This window comes from Gekko japonicus, unplaced genomic scaffold (genome assembly GCF_001447785.1).
Source record: "Gekko japonicus isolate JY-2015 unplaced genomic scaffold, Gekko_japonicus_V1.1 scaffold2198, whole genome shotgun sequence".
Taxonomy (NCBI): domain Eukaryota; kingdom Metazoa; phylum Chordata; class Lepidosauria; order Squamata; family Gekkonidae; genus Gekko; species Gekko japonicus.
Window position 1 is genome coordinate 260,083 of NW_015167118.1, and position 16,523 is coordinate 276,605.

General features: G+C 47.4%; 1 protein-coding gene across 1 annotated transcript in view; it reads left to right on the forward strand.

The window, feature by feature from the left end:
- The window catches only part of LOC107111935 (ceramide synthase 4-like), a 46,618-nt gene that overhangs the window by 24,780 nt on the left and 5,315 nt on the right, over positions 1-16,523 (forward strand). Inside the window, exons 5-9 of the mRNA XM_015412983.1 lie at positions 1,546-1,596; positions 3,602-3,694; positions 11,757-11,885; positions 12,992-13,098; positions 14,623-14,779. Of these exons, the coding sequence (XP_015268469.1) occupies positions 1,546-1,596; positions 3,602-3,694; positions 11,757-11,885; positions 12,992-13,098; positions 14,623-14,779 (537 nt within the window). The remainder of the gene's footprint in view (positions 1-1,545; positions 1,597-3,601; positions 3,695-11,756; positions 11,886-12,991; positions 13,099-14,622; positions 14,780-16,523) is intronic.

Here is a 16,523-nt window from a genome sequence, read left to right on the forward strand (position 1 = left end):
TCTTCGCGACCCCATGGACCAGCTCCCGCCAGGCCCTCCTGTCTTCTGCTGTCCTCTGAAGTTGGCTCCATTTCATGTTCGTTGCGTCGATGACACTGTCCAACCATCTCATCCTTTGCTGTCCCCGTCTTCTTTGACCTTCAACCTTTCCCAGCATCAGGGTCTTCTCCAGTGAGGGCTCCCTTCTCATTGGGTGGCCAAAGTATTTGAGCTTCAGTTTCATTATCTGGCCTTCCAGGGAACAGTCAGGGTTGATTTCTTTTAGGATTGACTGATTTGATCTTCTTGCAGTCCAAGGGACTCTCAAGAGTCTTCTCCAGCACCATAGTTCAAAAGAATCTATTCTTCGGCGCTCGGCCTTCCTTATAGTCCAACTCTCGCAGCCATACATGACTACTGAAAGACTATTGAAAGAGGTAGTCAATCTTTAAAGGTACAATTGTGGTCTTAGGGTACTGTCTCAGTGATGATCTGGTTCTTATAGATCCACATGGGTCAGGCAGCGAGGCCTGAGCGGCTTACAGCCACTGGCCAGCCAAGCCTTCTCCCACCCCCTCTCCCTCCCTGGCGGCGGCAGCGGTAGCGGTGGTGGCAATGAAGCCATTCTCAGAGTGTTCCCACTCTTTTACTTTTGGGGGGATTTAAATATCCCCTGCATATTTTTTCCAAGTTTTCAGATTTTTCTGCACATCTGGGTATTGCCCCAAATGTGCAGGAAAATCTCCCTGCCCCCCCAAGTACCCCTGATGTGCAGATTTAGATATCTGCACAGAGGGGGCATATTGAGAATTAGATATATAGATATTGAGTCCACAGATTTTATGGGACAAGAACATAACCTTTCATGAAAGGGAATTTTCTTAAACCAACCTGAAAGCTCTTTTGAAGGGAACACGTTTAGTTGGGCTAGTGTAAAGGCTCTGCAGTGCAAAGGCTGGATTAAGTTGTGAAGATAGTGGGCCATCTGACCATGTTGAATTGAGAGATTCAACTGAGCCTGAGAAAATATGCTAAATTGTGTAGGCAAAGGTTTATTCAAGGTGTGCGCTTTCGTGTGCACGCACACTTCGGCAAACGATGAAATGGAATTACAGATCATAGTTGTATATATACAGAGGGTGGCTTGTTAAATTAGCATGCAAAATAGTGAAGACCGGGAGGCTTCCCGCATAGTCGGGAGGGGGACGGCATTGGTCTTAAAGGTGCCCCACTGGACTGGACTTAAGCAGGGGATGTTTGGGCTGAGGTTTGGAGCACACCTCTCTCCAGGAATTTGACAAAAGGGAAGTATTGATTATCTGCAGCCGCGATGGGTGACCACGGGCCAGTGGGCCCTGTGGTCTATGTGAAGCCGCTTCCTACACCTCTGGGCCCAGGGCAACAGCTGGATTGTTCTGGTCAAAGGCGTCCTTGCATGGTGGCTGAGGGGAGGAAACCCCCCCCCCCGCTTCCATCTTGATGACTCCTCCTGTTTGTGTCGAGCTCCCTTGTGACTAATGTACGGAGTGGTGGGATGCAGTTCTCCAGTGTTCCGTCTCATTGCAGAAACCCTGGACGTGGGACTCCCGCGAGTGCTGGACTGGGTACCCGCAGCAAGTAAGTGGCCAAGAAACCGTCGGTATGGAAACAAGCAAGCAGAGACCGCAGCGGTTTGAGAGCACAGCTGCAAGAAAAGGGCCGCTCCATCTGCCTGGCTTCACTACTTTCTGAGCCCTGTTCATGACGTTTGACCCCTTAAAAAGTCTCGCAAGCGTTCAGTATCCTCTCTCAAAACATGGAGGTTGCAGTTAGGGGGGTTAGGGGCGCGGACTCTAATCGGGGAGAACCGGGCATGATTTCCCCACGCCTCCACATGCAGCTGCTGCCGTGACCTTGGGTCAGTCAAGAGTTCTGTCAGAGCTGTTCTCTCAAGGGCAGTCCTCAAGAGAGCTCTCTCAGCCCCACCTGCCTCACAGGGTGTCTGCCGTGGGGAGGGGAAGGGAAAGGAAAGGAGATCATAAGCCACTCTGAGACTCCTTTGGGTAGTGAAGGGCGGTTTATGAATCCAACGTCTTCATTTTTGCCATCCTGGCTCATAGCAAACGCTTGACATCTCCTCTGTCTCAGAGGTCTTCTTCTCTGTGTTTGTGGCCACCAAGAGAAGGTCTTTTCCAAAAGCAGCACCACAGTTCTGGAACGGTCTTTCAAGAGATCTGGCAACTTCCCCTGCTGGTATTCCACCTACTTAAGGGAGTTTAAGGGGGTTTTAAAGCCTCCCTCAAGCCATGATAGTTAAACAGAACCTCCAAGCACAGGGAGAGTTTGCCTCTGACTAATCAAATGCTGCTTTTGGGCTATCCAGAAGCACTGGGTATGGGACTAGACTAGCTCCCCCCAAAGCAATGACTTGTACTGTTAAACCTTTTCCCCCTGTGAAAGTGTTAAACGTTTGGTGCGGCTGGCATGGCATTTGTCTGGTGGGGGGGTGATTAACTCCTTGTGCCACGAGCTGTCCACCCCTCAGGAGGCTGACATTCAACCAGGTTTCCCCATTGCCAGTTTGGTGTTGTGGTTAAGTGCGCAGACTCTAATCTGGGAGAGCCGGGTTTGATTCCCCACTCCTCCACTTGCACCTGGCTGGATGACCTTGGGCAAGCCGTAGTTCTGATAAGAGCTGTTCTTGAAAAAAGAGCAGTTTCTGTCAGAGCTCTCTCAGCCCCACCTACCTCACAGGGTGTCTGTTGTGGGGAGGGGAAGGGAAAGGAGTTTGTAAGCCCCTCTGAGACTCCTTTGGGTAGTGAAGGGCAGGGTATAAATCCAATCTCCTTCCTCCTCCTTCTCCTTGATTCCCCACTCCTCCACTTGCACCTGGCTGGGTGACCTTGGGCAAGGCATAGTTCTGGTAAGAGCTGTTCTTGAAAAAGAGCAGTTTCTGTCAGAGCTCTCTCAGCCCCACCTACTTCACAGGGTGTCTGTTGCAGGGAGGGGAAGGGAAAGGAGTTTGTAAGCCGCTCTGAGACTCCTTCGGGTAGTGAAGAGCGGGGTATAAATCCAATCTCTTCTTCTTCTTTTACCTCCCAGGGTGTCTGTTGTGGGGAGGGGGAGGGAAAGGAGTTTGTAAACCGCTCTGAGACTCCTTTGGGGAGTGAAGGGCGGGGTACAAATCCAATCTCCTTCCTTCTTCTCCTTGATTCCCCACTCCTCCACTTGCACCTGGCTGGGTGACCTTGGGCAAGGCATAGTTCTGATAAGAGCTGTCCTTGAAAAAGCGCAGTTCTCTCTCAGAGCTCTCTCAGCCCCACCGACCTCACAGAGGATGTCTGTTGTGGGGAGGGGGAGGGAAAGGAGTTTGTAAGCCGCTCTGAGACACCTTTGGGTAGTGAAGGGCAGGGTATAAACCCAATCTCTTCTTCTTCTTCTTCTTCTTCTTCTTCTTCTTCTTCTTCTTCTTCTTCTTCTTCTTCTTCTTCTTCTTCTTCTTTTTCATTGCTGCCTTGGAAGAGGCCATGGCCGCTGGATACTGGCTGCATAGGGGGCAACCAGATGACCCCTTGAGCTGAATTTTGGGGGGTTGTTGGGATAACTAGACTCACCTCCTCCTTTCTCTTTGCTTCCTTCCCAGCCGCTCGTGCCTTCCATCTATGTCTACTACATCATGCAGCTTTCCTTCTACGGCTCCCTGGTCATCACCCTCCCTTTTGACGTGAAGAGGAAGGTGAGTGGCGGGTGTCAGATGGGGTCTAAGGAACACCCACCTTGAAGCGTCTTTCCAGTTAAAGCCTGCCGGGTTCCCTCCCGCCACGTTCCCTCCCAGGTTATGAGATGAGATGAAGCATTGCGAGGAATTACAACCTTGCCTTGAAAAACATCGATTAAAGTTTCGTTTTAATGCAGATCTTTCGGGAGTGGACAGGTGGAAGCAGAAGGTCACTCGCAGCACCCGCGTGGGAATGTTGGGGTCTTCGCAGCCCCGTAGTCAGGATTTTGTGGCTTGTGGGGCAAAAGTTTTTTCTGGCGGGGCTGCCATTATTTTCCATTATCTTTCCATCTGTCTCTAAACAACCGTACTTTTAAGTAGTTTAACACTACTAATAAATTAAATTAAATTAAAGGCAGCACAAACACACCACCCCAGATATAAATGAAATGCAAAAACACTCCCTACCCTTCCCCTGCCTAAAGCAATGAAATCCCTTCCCATTTTCAGAAGGAAATCTTGTGGGGCTGGTCCTTTAAGAAAGGGGGCAGAGCTCCCAATAGCCCCACTGTAGCTGCAGTCCAAGGTCTTCCCTCTGCTCTCAGTGTGGTGGTCTCCTTGAGTCCAGGCTAAATGACTTCACCTTGCAAAAGGAGTCTATGGAGAACAAGCAGTTATAACCAATGCTCCCTCTAAGCCTGGGGTGTCAAACATGCGGCCCAGGGGCCAGATCAGGCCCCTGGAGGGCTTCTATCAGGCCCGCAGTGAAACTGGCCATCTCCTGCTTCCAGTTGTGCTACTGCATCATAGCTTGCTTCGCCAGACTCTCAATCGCTCAGCCATTCCATGTTTTAACCTGGGTCCTAGACTCAGAACTCTGAGCATGAGATTTCTGTGGTGAATGTCAATACATCAAAAGTAGATTTGCAGCTTACAGATACACACCTGAACAGCATACTCAAGATTGCAGCATCACAGACATTTTGATGCAATAATTCAGAGCAAGAGGTGTCAATTATCAGACACTGTTAAGTAAACAAAATATTGCAAGAGTGCTAATGTTTTAAGCATGATTTTATTTTAAGTTTTAAAAAATGTGTTTGTGTCCTTTATAAAGTTTGTATCTCCGCAGCCTGGCATTACATTTTATGACACACAGGGCCCGGCCCAACAAGGACTCATTTATGTCAGATCCAGCCCTCATAATAAATTAGTTCGACACCCCTGCTCTAAGCTGTAGAGTCTTGTGAGCAAAAGTTCTACTCTGTGAGCTCCTGGCATTCAAGTTGTGAGCGAGTGATTTGGCCGCTGCATAAATTAGTTTGCTCTGGAGCCCTCCTTCCTGAGCTAAGACAAAAATGTGTGAGCTGGAGGCTAAAAAACGGTGAGCTGGCTCACACTGCCTCAGCTTAGAGGGAAGACTGGTTATAACAGGGCAGGAAGGGAGGGATCATTGAGGGGAATGCCTGACTCAGTTCCTCCTGAGCAAGAAGGAATGCTGGTGAAGAAGGCTGGTGCTTTGGAGGGGCTGGACGCACTGCTGGCGGATGGAGTTGGCATTTTGCAGAACAGGTTAAGATATTCCCTGAATTTCCATAGGAGATGTCTCGCATACACTTTACTCACTATACTTAGCGGACTAATTGACCTGTAGTTATTTGGGTCTTCTTTATTACCTTTTTTGTAAAATGGACTGATGAGTGCTACTCTCCTGTCCTTAGGGATTCTCCCTGTTTGATCAATTAATGTAAATAGGGATGCCAAAATCGGAACTCACCATTCTGCATTCTTTTTAATCAGTTCTGTGAGAATTAAATCAAGACCGGGTGCTTTACCAGGCTTCAGGGTATCGATAAGCTGTTTCACCTCTGAGTGGTCTAAAAGGTAAAGGTAAAGGTTCCCTTGCTCGAAAGCCAGTCGAATCCGACTCTAGGGTCGCGGTGCTCATCTCCGTTTCAAAGCCGAAGAGCCAGCGCTGTCCGAAGACATTTCCGTGGTCATGTGGCCGGCATGACTAAACACCAAGGCGCACTGAACGCTGTTACCTTCCCACCAAAGCGGTACCTATTTATCTACTTGCAATGTCTTGCTTTCGAACTGCTAGGTTGGCAGGAGCTGGAACTAGAGATGGGAGCTCACTCCGTCATGCGGCACCCTGGGGCTCGAACTGCTGAACTACTGACCTTCCACAGCCTGCAGTTCAGCGTCTTAACCACTTGAGCCACCGCAGCTCCTTTTCTGAGTGGTCTACAGGGGGTCAATTTGGGAGATTGTCAATTTCCATTGAATTAGAAGGTCTTATGATTATTTCCTTATACAGATTCCTAAAGTGGATTTCCCAGGTCCCAGGAGAGATAGAATTGCCCAGAATATTTACAGGCCTGTCTGACAGACCAGAGACCAGTCGCCAAAACCGTGCTGAGTTCTTTTCCTTTACTGCCTTACTTAATTCCTCCCAAGGAATGTCTTCCTGTTTTTTCTTTTTGATAAGGACTTTATACTGGGCTTTTAGATGTTTTAAAGCTGTTAGAGATACTGCCTCTGGGTTGCATCTGCATCTTGCATAATTTGCATTAAGAAGTTTCTTTGCACTTCTGCATTCTTTATCAAACCTGTAAAACTTTATCCACCGGTTAAGAGCCGAGGGGGGCACTCACAGACCCAGCCTAGCGGCATGTAAAGCAGGTTAGTTCCATGGCCGAGAGGGGCCTTCCTAACAGTTGCATTTGGTTCACCAGCTTCCATCTCTTACTGGCTATGCCGATCCATGCTTCTGTAGCCTCTCAGCTGGATTACTGTAATGCGCTCTGAATTGGGCTTCCCTTGAAGACAACCTGGAAGCTCCAACTGGTTCAAAACACAGCAGCTTGGTTATTGTTAGAGGCTAGCAGGATGGGGGATATATTTCGCTTATTTGAAAACAGCTGCCATTGGCTGCCAGTTTGTTTCTAAGTTCAATTCAAGGTGCTGGTTCTGACCCTTAAAGCCCATTTGGGACAGATTATTTATTTATTTATTTATATTTAATTATTTTCGACATTTATACTCCGCCCTCCCCAATGGGCTCAGGGCGGCTTACAGAGGCAAGGCAAAACCCTAGCCATAATAAAAACATAGTATACATAATGGTTTAAAAACACATACGGTAATACATCTTAAAAATCCTAAATTAAAACATGCTGCTTGATGACTTCCATAATCCAGAGACATCTTAGGTCCGAGGTTCCAAGTGGACGGCTTAGGGCTTCTTCCATTCAGATGTTTCCTCAGGGCCTCGCCCAACCCATGGCGGTGGTGGTACAGTGATGGTGGCGGCTCCTACTCAAAGGCCTGGCGGAAGAGCTCCGTCTTGCAGGCCCTGCGGAACTGCATAAGATCTCGCAGGGCCGGGATCTCCCCTGGGAGCTCATTCCACCAGGGGAGCTCATTTGGAAAACGGGAGCAGTTAGTTTGCTGGAAGATGGTTCAGATTTCAGTGCTTTATAATGATCGATCGATCAATCAATCACTCAATCAATTGGCTTTATTCAGTCAATGACCAGCACAAATCGCAAAATTGCAGGTTGCAGACAAAGGAAGAAAACTGAGACAAAAAAAGAGTCCACCGTAATAACCAATACACAGATACAAAATCGAATTATAAAATTAGCTAAAATTTAAATGCAGTACGTGAGATTTCCTGGCGAATTTTACAGGCCGCCGCAAAAAAAATCGCACAACAGACTGTAGTCTGAGGTTTGTCACCCATAAGGAACATCCTTAAAACATCGTAGTCGGAACAGCCAGGAAACCTTCTGAGCAAACTTGATAATGATGAAGCCGCACAGGCTCCCCATTTGGACTGGTATTTCATAAATCATGAGAGGCGTGGCGTATCTTGTCCTTCAGTCTTAGTATCGGCTTTCTCTCTGACTGGTATCACTTTCCTGAAGTAATCGCACGCTACCCGGCCTTCTCTGTATCAGAGAATGCAATATGAACCAACAAGGTTTCCGGCTCGACGCTGCCTGTTTCTCAAAATGACAGGCAAACATTAACCTGGGTCCCCTCATCTGGCAACTGGCGCCCCCCAACTCCTCTGGTTCCTCAGCTACCCTTTTTCTGACTCCTGGAATCGGGGGTCTGCCACATCTGAGGTAAAGGCTGAACCTCATCAGTTAACGCCCTCCCTTGACATTCCCTCAACTTCCTGAAATCTGCCCAGGCCTTGGCATGGGATTGGCTGATGACAGCCAGCGACTGGATAACCTCCTGTTTGTCACACCCTTCCGTGTCTAAGACCCACGTAGCTAAAGTCTGTGCCCGTACCTCCCTGTGTGCCAACTACAGTCTTCAGGCTGCCACCTACTGGCCGTTTCTCCACTTCAGTTGGCGCGCCTGGCATCAACCAGAGCCTTTTCTGTCATTGGTCCCGCCCGACGGAATGGGTTCTCTATGGAGGGGTGTGTGCGCGTACTGTTTTAGGAGGTTCTTCAAGGTCCTTTTAATTGTTAAGGCTTTTTTAATACAGTGTAGATTGGGGGAATTTTTAAGGGTTTTAAAAAAATTTATTCTGCGTATGTTAAATTGTGGTCTGTAGCTCCATCGTCCACCAAAAGGGAGACTTGCTGAAATTGTGAGATGTGCCTGTGCTGCGGGAAACTATTGGCCAGTGCCTGTGACACCACTAGTGACTGACCGGTTTCAGCGTTCCATTCTGCCGCAGGGTGATTGAACGGGTGGTGGTTCAGTAATGCCAAGCTTTCCTGGATGAGGCAAATTGTTTATACCCCTTCTAGTCTGGGTTTAGGCCTGGTTATGGGACTGAAACAGCTGTGCTTACCCTGGTGGGTGACTTGCACTGGGAGATAATTTATTGAATTAAGGTTGATGATTTTATGATTTTAAGGTTCATGATTTTATGGGGGGCTTTTCATTGATTATTGCTATATATTTTAAATTGTAAATCTGTGCATTAATTGCAGATACGTACATGTTGGTACCCGCCCTGAGCCTATAATGTGAGGAGGGCGGGGTATAAGTTTAATTAATTAATTAATTAATTAAGATGGACTTGATTGATTCTCCTGGACCTCTCAGCAGCTTTCAGTTATGGTGTTCTTCTGGACCCTGCCTACCTGGACTGGGAGTGGAGGCACTGCTCCATGGAGGTTCCAGTCCCACCTGGAGTGTAGGTTTCAGAAGGTGGTGGGGTTGCCAGACCCCCGATCTGGCCAGGGGATCCCCTAATTTTCCGGGCTTCTGCCAGGCGCCGACCAGCTGGCTGGTGGGGGAGAGCCCTGTCGCCAAACAGGGAGCTCATGCGGTGACATCCCCACTGTGATGACGTCACCGTGCGACACTCTGGTTTAGGGCAAAGTTGGCCAAGACTCTGTGGTAAAACCATAGAATTTTTGCCCTTAAACACTCACACGTGACGTCATCACTAGAGATGTGAAGGCCCAGGGAAAAAATGGAAAAATTAAGGGGGAAAAACATTTTTTCCTGTTTTTTTCCTGAAGCCTCCCCCCCCCCCTGAATATTGGAAAAATTGAAAAAAGAAAAGAAAAGAAAAAAATTGATTATGGAACGCTTTATTTTAACATGATGAATAAAATATTTTAGGACAAGGTGTTCAAATATTTTCCAAACCATTTCTAAAAATATGTATGGTATCAGATGGATCTAATTTCTGTGCACTGAGGACAAGCAAGTCCTAGGTTACAAACGGAACTCTCCAATGCAAGAACAAGATGTATTTCTTCCTTTAGGAGGTGCTATTGTCACAAGAAAAGAAAAAGGTTTCCGTTTTGTTTTTGCATGTGGGTTGGTATTCTGTTTGTAATAATTGTTTGGATACACTATATTTTTAATATGCTAGTAGTGATAATTTCATGCCAAGTAAAAATATCCATAGTCATATTTTATGTTCCTAAAGTAACAATGACTTTCAATCTGGAAAAGAAAGAAGAAGTGCTAATGTAGCATTTTTTTCCATTTTCCCGAAAATTTCCATTTTTTCCCGAGCCTCAAAATTTCCAGAAATTTTACATCTCTAGTCATCACATTGGGGACATCACACTACAATGTCCCTGTTTGGGGGCAGAGCCCCTCCCTCTCCCAGATTGCTCCCTCCCGCCGCCCACCGGCACATCAAGGACACCAGCCAACCCCAGAAGGTGGTGCTGGGGAACTTCTGTTCAGCCCCTTGGTCTTTGTTTCCCACAAGGTTCCATCTTGTCTCCTATGCTCTAACGTCTACATGAAACCACTGGGTGAGGTCATCTGTGGATTTGGGCTGGGTTGTCAACAATATACGAATGATCCTCAGATCTGTCTTGCCCTTCCAGTTGATCCCGCGGAGGCTGTAGAAACCATGAACTGGTGGCTGGAAATAGTTTTGGAGCGGATGCAGGTTAATAAACTGAAGCTTAATCCTGACAGGAGTGGTAGATGGAAGGCCTGTCTCTTGATTTAATAATAAATAATAATAATCTTTCAATTTATTAATCGCTCAATCCTGCAGAGCTTGCTGGCTCTGAGCGATTTACAGTTACATTCAACGCGGGACTAACAATGATTTATGGGGATAAGGGAGGACAACATATATCTTTTTAATCACACACTTCACAGTCGGCGAGGGTTTGTTCAGCTGCACGGTCAGACATATTCCGTCGGCATCACTTCGGCTTGGCTAGATGAAGTCAGCTTCTCCAGGTCTTGCAGCGCTGCACTGCCACCGCCTGGCCAGAATGGCCCATTACAGGCTTCAGAGTCAAAGAGATTTTCTCTTAGGCTTACAATCTCGCGAGCTGAGCATTCCGGTCGCCGGCTAACACCTCCCCCACCGGGGGGGTCTTTGGTGTGCCCACCCTCTCTAAGGGGTGGTACCCATTTTATCTACTCGCCGAAGCTTTCGAACCGCTGGGTGGACGGCGAGCTGGAGACAAGGCTGGTAGCTCACACCAACGCGGAGCTAGAACTGACAGCCGTACTGTTCAGCTCAGATGTTACTAACCAGAGGATAAATCCTCTGTGCCACTGCTCCCTGCTCTGGATGAGGTGCACTCCCCTTCAAGGCACCAATCTGTAGGTCGGGGTGCTGCTGGACCTGGGCCTACTGCTGTTTAAGGAGGGAGCAGCGGTGGCTAGGGGTGCCTTTGGCCAGCTTTGGCTGGTTAGCCGGCTGTGGCCTTTCCAGGGCGGAAAAGATCTGCCCACTGCCATGCATGCTCTGGCTACATCAAGTTGAGATTACTGCAAGGCGCCCTGCATGTGGCTGCCCCGAAAAGTATTGGGAAACTTCCACTGGTACAAAACGCCACAGCCAGATGTTGACTAGAATGGGTCATCGGGACCGTATCACTTCAGTACTGGCTTACCTGTACTGACTTCCAGTTTGTTTCCAGGCATGACCTTCAAGGTCCTGTATGGTTTTGGACCAACATATCTGAAAGACCACCTAATCTCTTATGAACTTGCCTGACCACTATGGTCATCTTCAGAGGCCCTGCTTCGGGTGCTCCCAGCTTCTGAGATCAGGCAGGTGGCAATCTGGGCAAGGGCCTTCTGGGCAAGGGCCTTTGAGGTAAGGTGCTTCTGGGCAAGGGCCTTCTCAGTCACAGCACCAAAATTCTGGTCCTCCCAGGGAAATGCATCTGTCTCCTTCTGTTGGTGTCTTCTGCCAACAGGTGAAAACTTCCTTATTTCGTTTGCCATTCGCCCAGTGATCCCTGTTTCCTAACCAATGTTTTTTAAACGTGTTATGAAAGTTTTGTATGTATTTTAACATTGTTTTAAAAAATTGTTTTAATCATGTCTGATTAGGAGTGGTGTTGATTTTAATGGCTTTATAATGTAATCTCATCTTGTACATTTCAAATTGTTATCCACCTCAGCGGCCCTTGTCACGGGCCAGAGGGCGGGGTACAGATTTTGTAAATAAATCATGGCAGACCTCTCCTGCCCTGTTTCGACCTCTCGCGCAAAGCAAAATGCAAATGCTGAGTGTTGCTTGTTTTTCCTCCTGCGCTGGGGTGGGGTGGGGAGTCTCCTTTGTGCCCCCAGCGGTCCCTCAGCTGTCTCCTCTCCCCCTCTTCAGGACCACAAAATGCAAATTATCCACCACGCTGCCACCATCTTCCTCATCAGCTTCTCATACTGTGCCAACTACATCCGCATCGGCACCCTGGTCATGATTATACACGATGCTTCCGACTGTTTGTTGGAGGTGAGTGAGGCTCACGACCACTGCGAGATGGAAGAGGAGAAAGAAGAAGAGATTGGATTTATACCCTGTCCTTCACTCGGAGTCTCAGAGTGGCTTACAATCCCTTCCCCTCCCCACAACAGACATCCTGTGAGGTAGTTGGGGCTGAGAGAGCTCTTTCAAGAACTACCCTTCAGAGAACAGCTCTGAAAGAACATATGACTTGACCTAAGGTCACGCCAGCTGCTGCATGTGGAGGAGTGGGGAATCAAACCCAGTTCTCCTAGATTAGAATCTGTGCTCCTAACCACTACACCAAACTGGCTCTTCTGGGTCCCCCTGTCCTCATTGGAAAACCTGTTCAACTGGAGCAGAAGGTGGAGATGTTTTGGGGGGATTATACCTCTTTTTAGCATACAAGCAAGTAAAAGGGGAGAACTATAAGGAAATGCACGTAATAACACTTTACGTTACGGGTTTCCTGCTTCAGGGAATCCCAGAGTGTCCTGCAACTCACTCTTGGCTGGAAACTCTAGTGGCCAACCAGATGTGCCAGGAGTCCCTTAAATAGGGACGTGGAGGCCCAAGATTCCTCCTGCTGTCAACCCTTCCCAGCAACTGACATTCAGAGGTATACTGCTAAACACGGAGGTTCCATTGAGAGACCATAGCTAATATTATCAGTATATCTCTCCTCCATGAATGCGTCTTGTCCTCTCATAAAACAGTCTGAACATTATCTCTTGCAGCAGGAAATTCCACCAGTTGATAAGGATAAAGTGGGAAATGACGGAAGCAACTGTGAGTCCCCCTTGGGAGATAAAGGCTGGGTATAAATGAAGCCGATAAAGTGCCCTGTTCAAAGGAGTAAAAAGCCCAGTAGCACCTTTAAGACTAACCAACTTTGTCGTAGCATATTGCATCTGAGAAAGAGTTCTGTGTTTCTCGAAAGCTTGTGCTACAATAAAGTTTGTTAGTCTTAAAGGTGCTACTGGGCTTTTTACTATTTTGCAGCAACGGACTAACACGGCTAAACTCCTCTGGATCTATGTTCAAAAGAGGGCTTTCTTTTCTGTCCGGAAGGATTTAAAAAAACTTGTTGTGCTTTTTGTGTCTCCACTCCCCAGCCCACCAAGATGTTCCACTACCTGAAATGGCGCAAGATTTGTGACACCCTCTTCATTGTTTTCTCCGCCGTTTTTCTCTTCAGCCGCCTGGTGATTTTCCCCAGCAAGTAAGTTTCACTTCCGGGTCACATCTCTGGGCGATTCTGCATTGGCTTTTTCCACCGTTGTTTTACCAAAGGTGCAGCTCAAACCCACATTCAGATACCCCAGGGCCTGACTGCAAAGTCACCCCTGAACGGCCATAAATCTATGCAGAAGGTACCATAAAACCCAATGATCAAAGAAAGCGAAAGCGGCACACAGTGTAGACGGTACCATGAAATCCGATGCTGAAAGGAAGTGAAAGGGCATGCAATGCAGAGGGGAATTTCTGTTCCAATGTGGGTTTGGTAAAACAATGGAGGGAAAAACTAATGCAACTTTCCATTCTGTCTTGTGATAACTGCTGCCTGAGGTTGGTTTCAGAAAAATTAGTGGAACTGGAAAGGATCATCCGTGGTTATAAGCCACCATGGGGCAGCTAGATTCTTAACTCTACCCCGATCATATATAAAGAAAGTATAGTGTGTGAGTATCCCATTTTAAGAGCAAAAATGCCACATGTTCAGTACACATGCCCCTTTCCCCCTCTGCTTTACTGATTTGCGCATGCAGAAGGTTGAAAGCTGAAACAGTCTAAACCAGGGGTGTCAAACTCATTTGTTAGGAGGGCCAGATCTGACATAAATGAGACCTTGTCGGGCCAGGCCATGCGTGTCATAAAATGCAATGCCAGGTGGCGGAGATATAAACTTTATAAAAGACACAAACACAAAGGGTTCTTTTAACTTAAAACAAAAACATGCTTAAAACATTCGACTCTTGCAATATTTTGTTTATTTAACAGTGTCTGATAACACACCCCTTGCTCTGAATTATTGCATCAAAATGTCTGTGCTGTTGCAATCTTGAGTGTGCTGTTCAGGTGTGTATCTGTAAGCTGCAAACCTACAATGACACAGCAGCAGCAGAACTGAAAAGAAGCAGAAGACAGCCAGTTCCACTGCGGGCCTGATAGAAGCCCTCCAGGGGCCTGATCCAGCCCCCGGGCCACATGCTTGACACCCCTGGTCTAAACCATCTATGCATTTGTACATGTGATGACATTTGAGATTCTTTTCTGTGTGGTGTTTTAGTGATGTGCACATCTTCCCTTGCATATGGGTCAAATAGCATATTGAAAGAATCTTGATGCCTTTGTACGTAGAATCACATCCAGACAGCTTTTCTGCAGTGCTTTGTCCATGCACAAAGGAGCACTGAGAATGGGTAGGCTGGGAGATGCAAGTCAGCTGAAGGAATCAATGCTAGTGGCAAATGGTGCACATGCAGTACCTGTACAAAATTTTAAAAACGGGAACAACCGAGGTTCCTAATATGTTGGTGCCACAGTTTGGAGATTGAAATTGGGAGGAATTCAGCGGCGGAGGAGAAGGCTGGGGAGGTCCCCCACATGGGGCACCACCACAGACCTTTGGCACACTAGTAATTAGACAGCAAATGCAGGTCCTCCCCCAAAGAGCTGACGGTCTGAAGGCAGAGACCCTAGCGAGCTTCGTCCTCTCATGATTCCCCTCCTTCTTTCCCCGCAGGGTGCTCTACAACACATACTACTACTCCATGGAAATATACAAGCCCTTTTTGGGCTACTACTTAATGAATGGTTCCCTGATGATCCTGCAGCTGCTGCACATATTCTGGTCTTACCTTATTGTCCGCATGTTGGGCAGATTCTTCGTCTGTGGCACGGTAGGTGCAGAGGGCGGTCATGGGAGGAGGGTGCTCATCAAAGTCCTACCCCCCAAAGATCATGGGACCTTAAAAAAAAAAAACTACCCAATATGTAAGGGATGTTTGTGGACCCTCAGTATGGGAATTTCTTCTCTGTATGCTCAGAAGCATTTGTTATTATCTCTCCCCATTCCACAGAATGAGCCAGTTTGGTGTAGTGGTTAAGAGCAGCAGACTCTAATCTGGAGAACTGGGTTTGATTCCCCCTCCTCCACGTGAAGCCAGCTGGGTGACCTTGGGTCAGTCACAGTTCTCTCAGAGCTGTTCTCTCAAAGGCAGTTCTCTCAGAGCTCTCTCAGCCCCACCTCCCTCACAGGGTGTCTGTTGTGAGGAGGGGAAGGGGAGGAGATTGTAAGCCGCTCTGAGACTCCGAGTGAAGAGCGGGGTATAAATCCAGTTCTCCTCCTCCTCCTCAATCCAGATACTAAACTTAGGGAGGGGTCAACCCCTCTTCCAAACTGATAATTAGGTAAAAGGTAAAGGTTCCCTTGCTCAAAAGCCAGTCGAATCCAACTCTAGGGTTGCGGTGCTTATCTCCATTTCCAAGTCGAAGAGCCAGCGCTGTCCGAAGACATTTCCGTGGTTATGTGGCCGGCATGACTAAACACCAAGGCGCACAGAACGCTGTTACCTTCCCACCGAAGTGGTACCTATTTATCTACTTGCAATTTCTTGCTTCCGAACTGCTAGGTTGGCAGGAGCTGGAACTAGAGACGGGCGCTCACTCCGTCACACGGCACACTCGGGTCTCGAACTGCCGAACTACCGACCTTCCACACCCTGCAGTTCAGCGTCTTAACCACTTGAGCCACCGCAGCTCCAAAACTGAGACTTACATTTATGCAATTGTGACATCTTAGTGCAAGGAAAGATTGAGTTCCATAGCCCAATTCCTTTCTGCTGTATTTTTAATGATTTCTAGTCCTTTTCTTAATAATTCCCCACCTTCAGGTTGCTTTCAGGATGCTGTCTGCCATTTCCTCACACGTAGTGGCTAAGAGCACGAGCATTTTCCCGGGAGGGTTCAATGTCCTGGTTCTGATCACGTGAATAGCTTTAGGTGGCAAACCCTGCCCCCCCTTCAGCCCCCCCCCTCACTGCAGCATGGAGATCGTAATATTGGCCTACCTTACATGGCTGGTTCAAAGGTGAATATGAGAAGCGCTTTGAACTCTGAAAACACCGTACACACGCTAAATGTTATTGTCATCAAAAATAGTTGATGGAAGTACATGTTGTGTGAAGAAGTTATGGGGCTGGCTTGGGATGCCTTTGTGGACAAACACGACCCAATCAGAGAACAAGTATAAAGAAAACAGTCATGAGTGTCTGACCCACAAATCAAGCAGTCAACAAGACTTGCAAAGAAAATGCTTCCTGTGTATTACAGTCTGAAGCACTACATCACAATAAATCAAATCCTACAAATCGTAAGAAAATCCTAGTGCAAAGGTACATCATCAACGCCGTCTCCGGATTATATAACAATGTTTCAAAATCGGATCTTCCTGAGGATCTTAGGATCCATTAGAAGCTTAGCAGCATATTGGAGCCTGAACATTTGCTGAGATCAGCGCCTTATCTGAATGTATTATCTTTCATGACTTGTTGTAAAGCACTTTATGAACAAGAGAACTTTTGTACCACCCTAACATTTCCCCCCCAATATGTAAGGGCTGTTTGTGTATTATTATTATTATTA